The sequence below is a fragment of the Halteromyces radiatus genome (genome assembly GCF_025201355.1).
Source record: "Halteromyces radiatus strain CBS 162.75 chromosome Unknown BX664scaffold_4, whole genome shotgun sequence".
NCBI classification, from domain to species: domain Eukaryota; kingdom Fungi; phylum Mucoromycota; class Mucoromycetes; order Mucorales; family Cunninghamellaceae; genus Halteromyces; species Halteromyces radiatus.
In genome coordinates this window covers 111,641-124,477 of record NW_026251690.1, presented here as the reverse complement: position 1 = coordinate 124,477, position 12,837 = coordinate 111,641, and the positions used below count along the sequence as shown (strand labels likewise).

At 33.3% G+C, this 12,837-nt stretch overlaps 6 protein-coding genes across 6 annotated transcripts; 3 read left to right on the top strand and 3 right to left on the bottom strand.

Annotated features, from left to right (window-relative positions):
* Positions 1 to 8: 8 nt before the first annotated feature.
* On the bottom strand, positions 9 to 1,928 carry BX664DRAFT_385301 (HSF-type DNA-binding-domain-containing protein; the record flags this gene model as incomplete). Its single annotated transcript, XM_051549242.1, has 6 exons — positions 9 to 233; positions 325 to 893; positions 960 to 1,242; positions 1,311 to 1,373; positions 1,477 to 1,684; positions 1,801 to 1,928. The coding sequence occupies 6 exons, from the start codon at positions 1,926 to 1,928 to the stop codon at positions 9 to 11; spliced, it is 1,476 nt and encodes a 491-aa protein (XP_051399524.1).
* A 148-nt stretch (positions 1,929 to 2,076) lies between these two features.
* BX664DRAFT_331104 (uncharacterized protein) lies at positions 2,077 to 4,211 on the top strand. The gene is made up of 6 exons (XM_051545075.1): positions 2,077 to 2,164; positions 2,229 to 2,285; positions 2,360 to 2,476; positions 2,572 to 2,704; positions 2,796 to 2,993; positions 3,072 to 4,211. Exons 1-6 carry the CDS (start codon positions 2,113 to 2,115, stop codon positions 3,961 to 3,963), a joined length of 1,449 nt encoding a protein of 482 aa, XP_051399523.1. The 5' UTR covers positions 2,077 to 2,112; the 3' UTR covers positions 3,964 to 4,211.
* Positions 4,212 to 4,218: 7 nt separating this feature from the next.
* BX664DRAFT_385299 (uncharacterized protein) lies at positions 4,219 to 5,718 on the bottom strand. Its single transcript, XM_051549241.1, has 6 exons — positions 5,612 to 5,718; positions 5,209 to 5,530; positions 4,964 to 5,061; positions 4,773 to 4,873; positions 4,579 to 4,679; positions 4,219 to 4,501 (listed from the first exon to the last, which is right to left on the bottom strand). Exons 1-6 carry the CDS (start codon positions 5,693 to 5,695, stop codon positions 4,311 to 4,313), a joined length of 897 nt encoding a protein of 298 aa, XP_051399522.1. The 5' UTR covers positions 5,696 to 5,718; the 3' UTR covers positions 4,219 to 4,310.
* A 305-nt stretch (positions 5,719 to 6,023) lies between these two features.
* On the top strand, positions 6,024 to 8,730 carry BX664DRAFT_313960 (CwfJ C-terminus 1-domain-containing protein-like protein; the record flags this gene model as incomplete). Its single annotated transcript, XM_051542647.1, has 9 exons — positions 6,024 to 6,254; positions 6,323 to 6,520; positions 6,633 to 7,211; positions 7,280 to 7,570; positions 7,649 to 7,739; positions 7,835 to 8,046; positions 8,129 to 8,284; positions 8,348 to 8,530; positions 8,590 to 8,730. The coding sequence occupies 9 exons, from the start codon at positions 6,024 to 6,026 to the stop codon at positions 8,728 to 8,730; spliced, it is 2,082 nt and encodes a 693-aa protein (XP_051399521.1).
* Positions 8,731 to 8,970: 240 nt separating this feature from the next.
* Positions 8,971 to 10,776, bottom strand: BX664DRAFT_331100 (P-loop containing nucleoside triphosphate hydrolase protein). Its single transcript, XM_051545074.1, has 5 exons — positions 10,675 to 10,776; positions 10,406 to 10,623; positions 9,935 to 10,321; positions 9,600 to 9,881; positions 8,971 to 9,535 (listed from the first exon to the last, which is right to left on the bottom strand). The coding sequence occupies exons 1-5, from the start codon at positions 10,756 to 10,758 to the stop codon at positions 9,139 to 9,141; spliced, it is 1,368 nt and encodes a 455-aa protein (XP_051399520.1). The 5' UTR covers positions 10,759 to 10,776; the 3' UTR covers positions 8,971 to 9,138.
* A 540-nt stretch (positions 10,777 to 11,316) lies between these two features.
* Positions 11,317 to 12,646, top strand: BX664DRAFT_331098 (uncharacterized protein). The gene is made up of 2 exons (XM_051545073.1): positions 11,317 to 11,420; positions 11,507 to 12,646. The coding sequence occupies exons 1-2, from the start codon at positions 11,401 to 11,403 to the stop codon at positions 12,609 to 12,611; spliced, it is 1,125 nt and encodes a 374-aa protein (XP_051399519.1). The 5' UTR covers positions 11,317 to 11,400; the 3' UTR covers positions 12,612 to 12,646.
* The last annotated feature ends 191 nt before the right edge of the window (positions 12,647 to 12,837 follow it).

Genomic DNA, 12,837 nt, shown 5'->3' with positions numbered 1-12,837 from the left:
GTGATGATCTACATAGAATTTGCCTTCATATGAGAACAATACTTGTCCACCAAGGGATACAAAGTCATGGGATTAAAAGGATTCGCTAATAGGATATCAGTCACACCATGTTTGACCCATTCCGAAAGTACTTGATCAGATATGACTTGACAAAGACAAATCAATGGTACCCATGGATCTTTTTGTCGAAGTAAATCTAATAGAGTCATATTTTGTGAGAGAAGGGTTTCATTCTAAGAAAATACCAAAAAAAAAAAAAAAAAAAAGTGTTTAAATAAGAATCTACTTCCAACACTTCATTCCTTTTTTTTTTTTTTTTATTACTACAAAGAGTAAATCATATCGGGTTCCTGAGTTCATCGAATGAACTAATTGATTCAAAGTTACCAGCTCCACTATACAACCAAAAGAATGTAACCATTGTGTGAGTGGATGGTCTTTGGAATTGTGTGTAGTATTGTTCTCGTTGATAGCCAATAAAATGCGAGGTACCACTGACCACTGGAAATCAGGAAGTGAAGGATCTGTTGTAGCACACATAAAGTTGGATATTGGAGCGGTGGTATTGATGATTGTATTAGTAGGCAGACCAGATGGTATGGAAGGATTTCCAAGTACAGATAGTGTCGGTGGCACAATGATAGGCGGAACAGGTAACGGACCCTGACCAGAATGATTCGTCGGTGAAGAAAAGTGTTGTTGTTGTTGTTGTTTTTCCACCCATTGTGTCATTTGTGCTAATTTAGCTTGTTGTTTCTTTGATGTTATATCAAATGACGATTCAAGTAAACCATGTGTTGATTCTTTTTCAGTTGTTGTTGTTGTCGTTATTGATGATGTTGTAATATTATTGACGTTGTCTTTGTTATGCCCGCATAATAAGGAGGATGGACCTATGAAAAAAAAAATTAGTTAAAAAATGACACGTGCAATGTCATATAAAAATCATCATTGTATACCTGCCAGCAACTTTCGAATAAAATCATCTTGTGCCTTTATCGTGGTTTGAATAGTTGAAAGAGTCTCGACCATCAATTGATGATTTCCAGCCAATGATCTGAGTCTATTTGATAATGTTGGTTGTGATTCCTGAAGCTCGGTTAATTGCTGAACCAGTACCTTTATATCTAATGACATCTTGTCCATACTATTATTCGATGCTGACGAAGATTGTTTTTGTTGTCGCTTTGATACTGATTGTATTAATGATGATCGTTGTGTTGGTTTATTAGTGGATTTCCTCTAATTTTAATATAAGATTAGATAAAGTTATTAATTAGAAAATATATATAATATTATTGATGTGCTACCTTGATACCATATAAAAGATCTTTTCTTTGATATTGAAAGTGAGAATGTTGAAATTTCCAAGCCTATGACGTATGAATCAAAATCATTTCATATATAACAATGAAAGATTCATTACTATATTTCATTTGTTGTTGATAATCATTCGATTTTTTTTTTTTTTTTTACCTGTTTCCCATATAGATGACTATCATTTTTATGACGGATTTTATGAAAGTCATATTTGTTCAGTTGACGGACAAAACTTGCAAAATTGGAATGTTTAAAGTGTTGAGGTAAAATCAATTTAGAGAATTCATTTGGGTCCACCACAACAAAAGTAGTTCCATTCGTTCCCCATCGAAGCACAGAAGGAAAGGCATTTTCTTCAAGCATCCTAACAATCATCATTATCATTATTCCAAAAAAAGAAATTGCTATTGGTGAGCTTCTTTTTTTTTTTTTTTTTTTTTAAGACAATAAATACTTGCAGATATAATATGAATTGCATACCTAAATAACTTTTTGACAAATTCTGGAATTGCCCCATAAGGATGTTTTGTAGTTTTACCTATTTTTGTGGTAGTATCAATAGGTTGAATAACACTGGTAGCATTAGATTGATGGGTTTCGTTTGTCATTTGGTGAAATAAATGAAAAATAGGTTTGAAAAGGAAAGAAGTTGAAAAAAAAAAGAAACAAAATGCCACACACTTAATATAGCAATGATTTGATACAAAATTAATTTAATGGCCGAATATGTCGCCTTTTCTTTTTTTTTTTTTTTTTTTTCTTTTTCTCTTTCTTTTTCATTAAAAAAACAGTATGGATCAAACTACTGTGGAAAAGGTGGCGGCTTGTAAGCAACTTAGTGATGGTAAATAAATATAGATTTGTTTTTACTATATAACGGTAGTGAATACTTATTATACTTTTTTTAGGTTTAAGTTGCTTGATCTGTGTTGAATACTTTGAAACCCCTTATACTTTGGAATGTGGTAAAGTTGTTTTTTTTCTTAAAGATCTTTTGAGTATTTTATTCATAAATCTTCTTTTTACTCTTTTTATATAGGTCACTCTTATTGTGAAGTTTGTTTACATCAATGGTTAACCAAGAAGAAATCCTGTCCAGAATGCAGAATTGTGGTATCAAAAAAACCTAGTCCTTGTTATGCTCTTCAGAAACTAGGTAAGAAAATACTTTTTGAAACAAACTTTTTTTTTCTTCTTCTACATTTTATATTAATTTCGACCTTTTTTATTTTTATATATCTTATCGTTTAGTCACTGCATTCAAAAGTATTGTTGGCAAAGAGACATCCTCCAACACGTCTGGCGCAGCAAATATGATGTTATGGAAGGATTTATTTCCAAACCACAATCCTCTGGGTTATTTTGACGATCGCGACGATGGCGTGTAAGTAAAAAAAAAAAAAAAAAAAAATATTTCTATGTGGATTATTTTTGGACTCAATAATATATATATATATATATATTTATTAATGTAGGGCTCGTTGTTCCTCTTGTTTTACTGAACTGGAACCTGATGGTGATTGCACGAACTGCGGACTTCAGTTTCAAATCAATCAAGAACAAAGTATGCCCGTGTTAGTCGACTCTGATCAAGAATCTGACGATGATGCTGAAGAATACAGTGTTTCTGATTTGGACTTTGTTGTGGATGATGATCATGTCGAATACGAAGAGTAAGTACAATATGATATGTTGTATATAATGGCGATAGTTATCCAATGTTTAATCTTTTAAATTATTCTTTTATATAGTTCTGATGATAACCCCAATAATTACCAAGACTACAGCAGTGACAGCGATGACGATAGTGACAACTACAATCAAGACGATGCAATGATGACACAAGTAATCGATGACAGTGATGAATCCAACGACGAAGATTGCGTGGATCTTACAACCGATATACATGATGATTCAGATATTCAAGATCTTGATGATTCTACCTCTTCTACTCCTTCCAGTCCTGATATACCTGTACGTATCAATAGCCAAAGAAAGAAACGCAAAACTCCCTCTTGGATCTCTTCTGATGATGATGATGATGATGATGACGACGATGATGATGATGATGATGACGATGATGACAATGATGACGACGATGACGACGATTATGAGGTCTCTCTAGGAAGAAAAAGGAAACGAATGACTATTACCATTGATACTGAAGATGATGAAATGGATGATGATCATGATTTTATACCTGTACATGCTGAAAGCACTAGTTTGACAACAACAGGCAATGTAGTCACTTCAACAAAACAGCAGGATCACAAGGAGGAAAATGTGTCTCATGATATGAAACAACCACTCACTGAATCATCATTATCAACAAGCAACAGTAACAAAGACAAAAATGACACCACACATTCTTCCAAAGCTTCAAGTAGCACGGCCAACAAGGACAAGGGTGAAAACAAGTCTCGAAAAAAGAAGAAGAACAAGCGCAAGAACAATAAGAAGACCAAAGAGCAAGCAACAACCAGCAAATCCGAAAGTAAAAATGGATCCAAGGAAGATGTAGCAGCAACAAATACCACTACCAAAGAAAAAAGGTCCAGCAAAACAAAGAAAAATAAGTCAAAGCATAGGAAACACAAGAAGATCAAAACAGAATCCTCTACCTCTATGACGGTATCAACATGAATGGCAAGATTTATATAACCCATGCTTGATACTTTTTTTTTTTTAGCTTAGTTTATTATCCCAATTCTCCACTTTTCCTGTAGAGTATATATGCATTACATATTCCTTATTTCATTTTATATTACATTACAAAATATTTTGTTTATCTTTGTTTGCCATTCTATAGTGTTCCCATTTTTAGTATATTCATTCTTTCCCATTTTCTTTCTTTCTTCATATGCGCATCATTACAAATAAATCAAAAAAAAAAAAAAATCATCTGTTCCAATTTTATTAAAATCATCTGCATATTTCATAGAAAAAAAAAAAAAAGAAAAAACTATCTAACTACAACTATCCCATTTGATTTATTGGAATGCCACATCAAAACGTTCCGCCATGGCCATTGTGCTTCCACTTGTATATCCAGTACCTTCTGAAGTCATATTGACAATATCTTTGGACTTTGTTTTTTCTTCACAAACATAACATTTCTTGGTTTTCTTAATAAACATATCCACACAACTATGGCAAACTACATGTCCACAATTCCTCATCACTATGATGAAATAATAATAGATAAATCAGTATATCATTTCTTCCTCTTTTACATATATTTCTACGTAAGTCATTTACCTGATAGTTTTGAGGAGTTGGATAATGTTTTCAAACAAGCAGGACATATTGATTTCCCTTCTTTATCCTTTTCAAATTTAATTTCAATCAATCCTTTCATACTAATATAAATAATAATAATAATAATAATAAAAGTAAATCCTTCTTTTTCAACTTTCTATATATTCATCTTTTTTTTATTCTTTTGTTTGTACCTGAGAGGATGGTCATCTTTGGTTGCACGACAAAGAGGTTGTGTTTGAATAGGTTTAATTTCATCTTTCTTTTGTGTATCAGCAACGGGTGTCATTGTAGGCTAAAGATGAAAAAAAAAAAAAAAAAAAAAAAAACGAATCAGTCAAGTTTATTGAATTAATGGTATTTAATATATTTTAAAATCACTTACCAACCAAAAACTTGACTTTAACTTTTCTTTGGATGTTTGCTTCTTGTCTTGTGTTTCCGTTGTATCCAATTTCCTTTTTGAGCCTACAGTTGGTGATCCTAGATGATATCCAAAAAAAAAAAGGAAAGACAAAGAGTTGAGGGAATGGTGTGATGGTTGATGAGTATCGAAAACGTTTATGCGAATAAAGTTGTACAAAAAAAGTAGATCTAATAGTTTTTTTTTTTTTTTTTTTTTTTTTTTACCAGGTTCCAAAGATGTTGAGTTGGTATCCATGTTGCCATTATTTCTACGTCCAAGTACACTTGTTTGTGTTTTTTCAAATTCATCCAAAAGAGCCTGTTTTGCTGCCAAGTCGTCTTTTAATTTTTGATCATCTAGATCCGCAAGTCTTTGTTCCAATAAGACCTGTTCTCGTTTAATGGCTTGTTTTTGTTGAAGATATGATTCGTAATAACATTCACGACAAGCTAAATGACCTTTGGAACAAGTGACAGGTTCACGAGCAGTTTGTAAACATAAATAACAAGCATCAAAGTCTCGAAATGATTCACGTCCAAGTCGAGCCTAATTAAAAAAAAAACAGTGGTTGGTTATTTTGTATTGATTGACTTGAAAAATATATTATTTTTTTTTCTTCTTCTTTACCCTTTTCGTTCCATAATCTAATGCTTTTGCTTCGTGATATGTAAAGACACTTCCTGCAGTATTGTTTTTTGAATGACGAGGCATAACTTTTTATAACAATTCAAAGGTGAAAAAAAAAGAAAATGAAAAAAATGAAATAGTTTATTTTACCTAAGAGCAGTCAGTATTTCAGTGAAAATAGTTTGAGTTTCAATTTCGGACGGAAATGCTTTCTACTTTTCTTTTTTTTTTTTTTTTTTGCTTGTTCTTTTTTATTATTATTATTTTGTTATTATTATTGTGTAATTTGAAAATAATGGGTGATCACAAACACAAATCAAAAGATAGCAAGAAAAAATCATCCAAGAAAGATCATAAGGAACACAGAAGAGAACACAAAAAACACAAAAGTTCTCGACATGAAGAAAATACTATGGAGATTGACTATTCCGATCCTTCTCTTTGGGTTGAGAAAACCGATCAAGACAACGTGTCAAGTATCACATCAACTACAATATCTCAATCTGTAGAAAAACCATCTGTACAACCACAGCAACAACAACAGGAAATTCGACATGGTTGGATGCTTGACTCCTCCTTTGATTTTGCTGATTTTGGGACCAAGAAACCAGAACCAAAAGATGACAAACCGAATCCCGATAATGTAAAATGATCAAACTATATGTAAATGAAAAATACTAACATGCTTTTGTTTCTAAATATCGATTGTAGCTCAAAGTCAGTGATCGTGAACTAAATGCTCATTTCAAGGCTGGACTGGCTGTGGATGAGTATCCTGAAGAAAAGAAAAGCTCGATCAAATTCGGTGATGCTGGATCTAATTGGCGAATGATGAAACTCAAACGAGTTATTGAACAAGCTGAAGATGAACGACGATCGGTAGAAGAAGTCGGATTAGAACGATATGGCGTAAGTGATACAATGAGCATTACAATAGACTGTTGTATTTTACTTTTTTATACTCACTGCTTTTATTTATTTTTTTTTTTAAAAAAAAAATTGCATAATATATTATCTTTAGTCCAAAGAGAAATTTCAAGAAGCATTAGATGAACGAGCTTACCTTGATCAGCGTAAAGAAAGAGGACGACACCAGGATCGATCATCAACATCTTCAAGACATCATCACCATCATCACCATCATCATGGAGAGAGCAGATCTTCCAGAAAGTTTATGTTTTCCGACACTGACAGTAAGAATGTTCAGTTCCGTCGACCAGCTCAACAATCATCATCATATGGAAAAGACGTCAGTGACAGTAAATCAAGGAATGATCATCGTCAAAAACGTTCTAGAACTCCCTCACCCACTCCTGGACGTGTACAAGAAAAGCCAATCGTCTCCAATGAATCCATAGGTCCAACTTCTTCTATTCCACTGACTCCTAATACTTCAACAACACCTCTTGTTATCACACCATATCAAGTACCAAGTACCCCTCAAACGGAGCCTGTCATGACTCGTGATCAATTGAACAAACTTAACTCCCGGATTGTTAAAGCTCGATTGATGGGAAATGATGAAGAAGCTGCTGCACTTGAAGAAGAATACAAAACCCAGGTTGAACGCTTTGAAGCTGGAGAGACAGAAACTGAAACGGTAAGCAAGGAAGTGTTGTATTATTTAGATGATGATATCTGACTTTGCCTGATTTTCCTATATTTTAGACACCAAGTGGAAAGAATGTGGCCATGTTACCAACCGTTGATAGAGAAGGAAAAGTTTACGAATATGCACTAGCAGGAGGTGGACAAATACAAGATTCAACACAGTTGAAGGGCAAGAAACAATATGAAGGAACGCATGACAAAGCGACTGGTGAACGACTCAGATATAGTGCTGCTGACGATGGAATGTCTTTGATGGATATGGTACGACAAGAAAAAGCTGGAAGTCGAAGAGTCAATAACATGGATATGGAATTTGCCAATAGGATTGTTGCGGATGCTTCATTTGAGGTAAAGTGAATTGAAAGTAAATACTAAGAGAATAGATAATCTGATTTACTCTTTATATATTTGATTCGTATTATCAAGAACAACTTAGATTATATGGATGACAAAGCTGATGTCATGGCGGCAAAGAAAGGAATGTCAGAACAACAAAAGATGAAATATGCCATTTCTGGTAAGCCATAAAAATGGATATATGATTTATCTTTTTTTTTTTTTTTTTTTTTTTTTTTTTTTGGAAAAGTGACTCATTTCAATTTATATATATAGATCATAAAAGAACACAAAAAGCTTTGGAAAGTTGTCGTTTCTGTTACCACGATGATGCCCCTCCTCAATGTGCAATGATTTCGTTGGCTACCCAGACCTACTTGGCTCTTCCTAATCAACAAGAACTTACACCCGGTCATTGTTTGATTGTTCCTTTACAACATGTCAGCTCTACTTTAGAATGTGATGATGAAGTGTGGGATGAAATTAGGGTAACATGAAAAAAAAAACCGAATGATGGTAAGACATATACTGACTTTTTTTTTTTTTTTTTTTTTTTTTTGCAATTATTAGAACTTCCAAAAATGTTTGCTACGTATGTTTGATGAACAAAATTGTGGAGTTGTATTTATGGAAACAGTAACAAGTCTTCGATCTCACAGACATACGGTGATTGAAGCTATCCCTGTACCATATGGACTTTATGAAGATGCTCCTGCTTATTTCAAGGTAAAATGATATAAATTGAATAGAAAGAAAAAAAATCAAATTGACATCACTCATATAATTTAGGAAGGAATCATGGAAGCTGGAGAAGAATGGTCTCAACATAAGAAATTGATCGATACTTCGAGTCGTGGATTCCGACATTCAATGGTCAAAAATCTTCCATACTTTCATGTTTGGTGTGGTTTGGACAAAGGATATGGTCATGTGATTGAAAATGAAAAAGAATTTCCTTATTGGTTTGGCAAGGTAAATAAAAGGAAGAAAAGAAAAAAAAAATAAAAAAGTTATTGATCTCTTCTATTTAGGAAATCATTGGTGGTATGTTGGATGTTGGACCTGAACTCTGGAGACGACCAAAATATTATCAAAGAAAAGAAGACAGGACAAGACAAACTAAATTCTTGAAAAACTGGGAAAAATGGGATTGGACTGCGGCCTTACCTTAATATATCTTAATTATTTGCCTTTTGAATAAAAAAAAATATATATACTTTTTTTGATACTGTACTGTTTTACATAACTCTCTATATTACTGTTATTATTTTCTGTTATTATTCTTGTTAGTGTATATTATATCATAGTAATGTTATGCATCATCGTCTCTTTTGATTTGAACTGATACAGTCCTTTTTTTTTTTTTTTTTTGAATTCCCATTATTCGTAATAGATGATTATCAAATAAAGACAGCGATTTTATTGTACTTGTAAATATAAAAAAATGAAGATGATTTATTTTATTTTATTTTTTCAAAAAAAAAGTGTAAAGTATGATAAAGTCTATAGATATGATCTTTGATGATGATGAAAATAAAAATAATAATAATAAGGGTAGGAATCAAACTAAAGTTAAACACTTAATGCCGACGCTTTTGTTTGAATTTCTTGTTATTGTGTTGCCCACCCGTCTTTTCTTCAAGATCATCATCATCGTCATCATCAGGCTTTGCACCACGTTTGGATCCACGAGCACCACCTCTTTCCTTCAATTCCAAAGTAGCAATACGTTGTGCTTCACCAACTCGTTCTTGTAACATCATGACTTCGTCCTTTTCCACAGGGAAAGCATCCAATTTTCGTCCCAAGTCCTTTTCGATCCGTTGAATCAATTCCACATCGTACTGAGTCACAAATGTAATAGATTTCCCTGATCGACCGGCTCTTGCTGTACGTCCTACACGATGAATATAATCTTTTGAAGATTGAGGTACATCATAGTTAATCACTACATCAACCAAAGGAATATCAATACCACTATTAATAAAATAAAATTAAAAATTAGTCATTGACAAAAAAAAAAAATGATAAGTTTCCTTACCGACTAGCAACATCAGTAGCTACCAAAATAGTTCGAGAACCGGATTTAAATTTGTTGAGAGCACCTAAACGTTTTGATTGAGCAAGTTGACCATGTAAAGGAACAGCACCAAAACCAAGATTTCGTAACATAATGGCGATCTTTTGAGTATCATTGCAAGTACGAGTAAAGATGATGGTAGAATTGCCGGCAAGTTCATTGAGTAGATATACCATATAAACATCCTTATGTTTCAATGGGAAAAAGAGATAATATTGTAATAATGTCTTGACAGTGGAATATCTAAACATAAAAACATTAATATAAAACTTCTTTTTTTTCATATGGTAACTTACTTTGTAGCCACTTCTACTTTGACAGGTTTAGATAAACTAGCTCTTTGTAATTTGGCCACTTTAGTTGTCATGGTAGCCGAGAATAAGAATGTATTTCGTTCACGAGGAAGAACCTTGAGAATTTGATCAATCTTGGGTCCAAAATCCATATCAAGTAAACGATCGGCTTCATCCATCACCAGGTATTTAAGAGTACGTAAACTGAATCCTTTTGTATTTTCCAAATGATCTTGTAATCGTCCAGGAGTACATACAATAATATGAGGTCGTTTGGAGAGTGCAATAGATTGAGCCATCATATCCATACCACCTACAATGACTGCACAACGTACACCTATCACTGATCCAAGTCCTTCAAACGTTTCTGCAATTTGGTATGCCAATTCTCTTTATATTTATATAAATAAAAGAAAAAAAAAACAAAATAGCGTTAATCAATGTATTTTAATTATTATTATTATTATTATTTACCTAGTAGGAGCCATAATACAGGCAAAAAAAGCTTGAGGATTGTCCCATAATCGTTGGATAATAGGTAAAGCAAAGGCAGCTGTCTTACCCGAACCAGTCTGAGCAAGACCAATAATATCACGACCTTCTAAAGCCCAAGGGATAGATTCCTTTTGAATCTCGGTAGGATGTTTAAAGTTGAGTTTTTCGCAAGCAGTACATAATTCCTTAGATACACCCTATATATAATCAATTAGTCATTTTTTCAATGTCATAATATGAATATTTACCAAATCAGCAAATGTGGTTTCTTCAGGAGTCTTCTTTGCAATAGCTTCAATGTCAATGGTTGGTTTTTGATCTACTTCAGGCATCTTTTTTTTTTTTTTTTTTGCAGTTAAAACAGGAAAGAAAGAAAAAAATTTGCAGCCACCCACCTCTTGTAACTGACGGTTTGTCACTCCGATCAGATCATGAAATAACTGGTTGATCATGGCACTAACCATTTTTCCGTTTCTTCTTTTCAAACACCGGATGTTCTTCCCTACTCGTCTACAGTGAAAAAAAAAAAATAAACGCGCTTCGCATAGAAAAAGTCAATAAACAATTAATATTATATATAATAAAAGTATTATATGTTGCACGTTAACAAGAAATAATGATAGTAATGGTATTCATATCATACAGTGAAAGTAGAAAAGAATAAGGGCATAAAGTCATGCATGCAGCGGTGTCCCAAACGAAGTCTCCATCTTGATCCTATCTATTGTAAGACATACCAACGATAATGGCTAGATGATAACAATAATCTATGATACGAGAGTTCTCAGGAAATGATTAAATTTGCCGTGATCATCAATAAAGAAGCGTGCTTTGAAATTGACGCCCTTTACTTTTTTTTCCTTTTCCTTTTCCTTTTTTTTTTTTTTTTTTTTTTTTTTTTACCTTTCGTTCACACGACCTTCTTTTTTTCTTTACCTTTGAGCCTTTTTTCTACTTATCACCATAACACAACAATGACTATAGACAATCAATGGTAAAACAAAACAGAAAAAAAGACAGAAAGAACAAGTAAAGGTAAGTTCACACACTCAATGCTTTTTTTTTCTTTTCGTTTAATAGTGTAGTGGATATTCATACACACGTGTACGTACCAAGTTACCTTCAACTTCTTCGTGAAAGAACTCAAGTTCCTCGTATTTTACCACCTTTGGATCCTGAAGACGAGTCATCCTTGGAAAGACTTGTCATTCTCCCTGGTGAAGACAAGGATGCAAGCACAGCGAATGGACGACCAGTGACTTTAGGTTTCTCTCATATAGGTGAGAAGCTCAAATTTATGGATCAACATGGAATAGATATCTCGGTGATCAGTTTGGCAAATCCTTGGTTGGATTTTTTACCCGATACTCAGGCAACATATGATATGGCTAGAAATATCAACAACGAGATCCAATTCATGTGTGATCAATCGCCAACAAGGTTATATTCTTTCGGTGTACTTCCATTGAACAGTGTGAAAGCATCCATAGATGAAGTGCAACGTATTTCTACTAGTCTCAAGTCTATGCGTGGTGTTATTATGGGGACTCATGGTTGTGGTGGTAAAGGACTAGATTTTCCAGAGTTGATTCCTTTGTTTCAAACGATTGCTGACAATGATCAATTTATATTTTTACATCCTCATTATGGTATACCCATCAACAAGGAAGATGATTCTTTACAAACATCCGGCAATAACAAAGGACATGCTTTACAATTGGCACTTGGATTTCCTATGGAGACGACCATTGCAGTGACACGTTTGATCTTATCTGGTATTTTCGATAAAATCCCTCATCTCAAGCTCTTACTTGCTCATTCTGGAGGCACACTTCCCTTTTTAGCTGGTCGGATTGATTCTTGTGTGGCCCATGATCCTGTTATTGCTCAATCATTACAACATCCTCCCTCTTGGTACCTCAAGAAATTATACTATGATGCTGTGATTTATCACGATACTGGGATTCGTGCCACTGTTGACTTTGCTGATCCTCAACATGTTATGTTTGGTACTGATCATCCGTTCTTCCCTCCCTTAGATACTCAAGATACAAACATGAAGAAAGATAAAAGATGGCTCTCGGTCGACAGTAATTTGGATGCTTTAGATCAAGCTGGTTTGGATAAAGAAACAAAGAATGGGATTTTAGGTGCAAATGCTATACGTTTATTGAATCTTCAGTAGTTTAGTATAATGAAATGTTTTTTTTTTTTTTTTTTGGAAAAAATAAAATTATTTATTGACCTATTAGGTATGGACTTTTTTATTGAATGAAAAGATTGACAAAATAGATATTTCAAATAAATCTGAATAATATAATAAAAATTGGTTTATTTTGACTATAGAATGATGGTAGAAAGAAGAAGAAAAAAAAAATAAAGATGGGAATCAATAATGTCAACAATATATA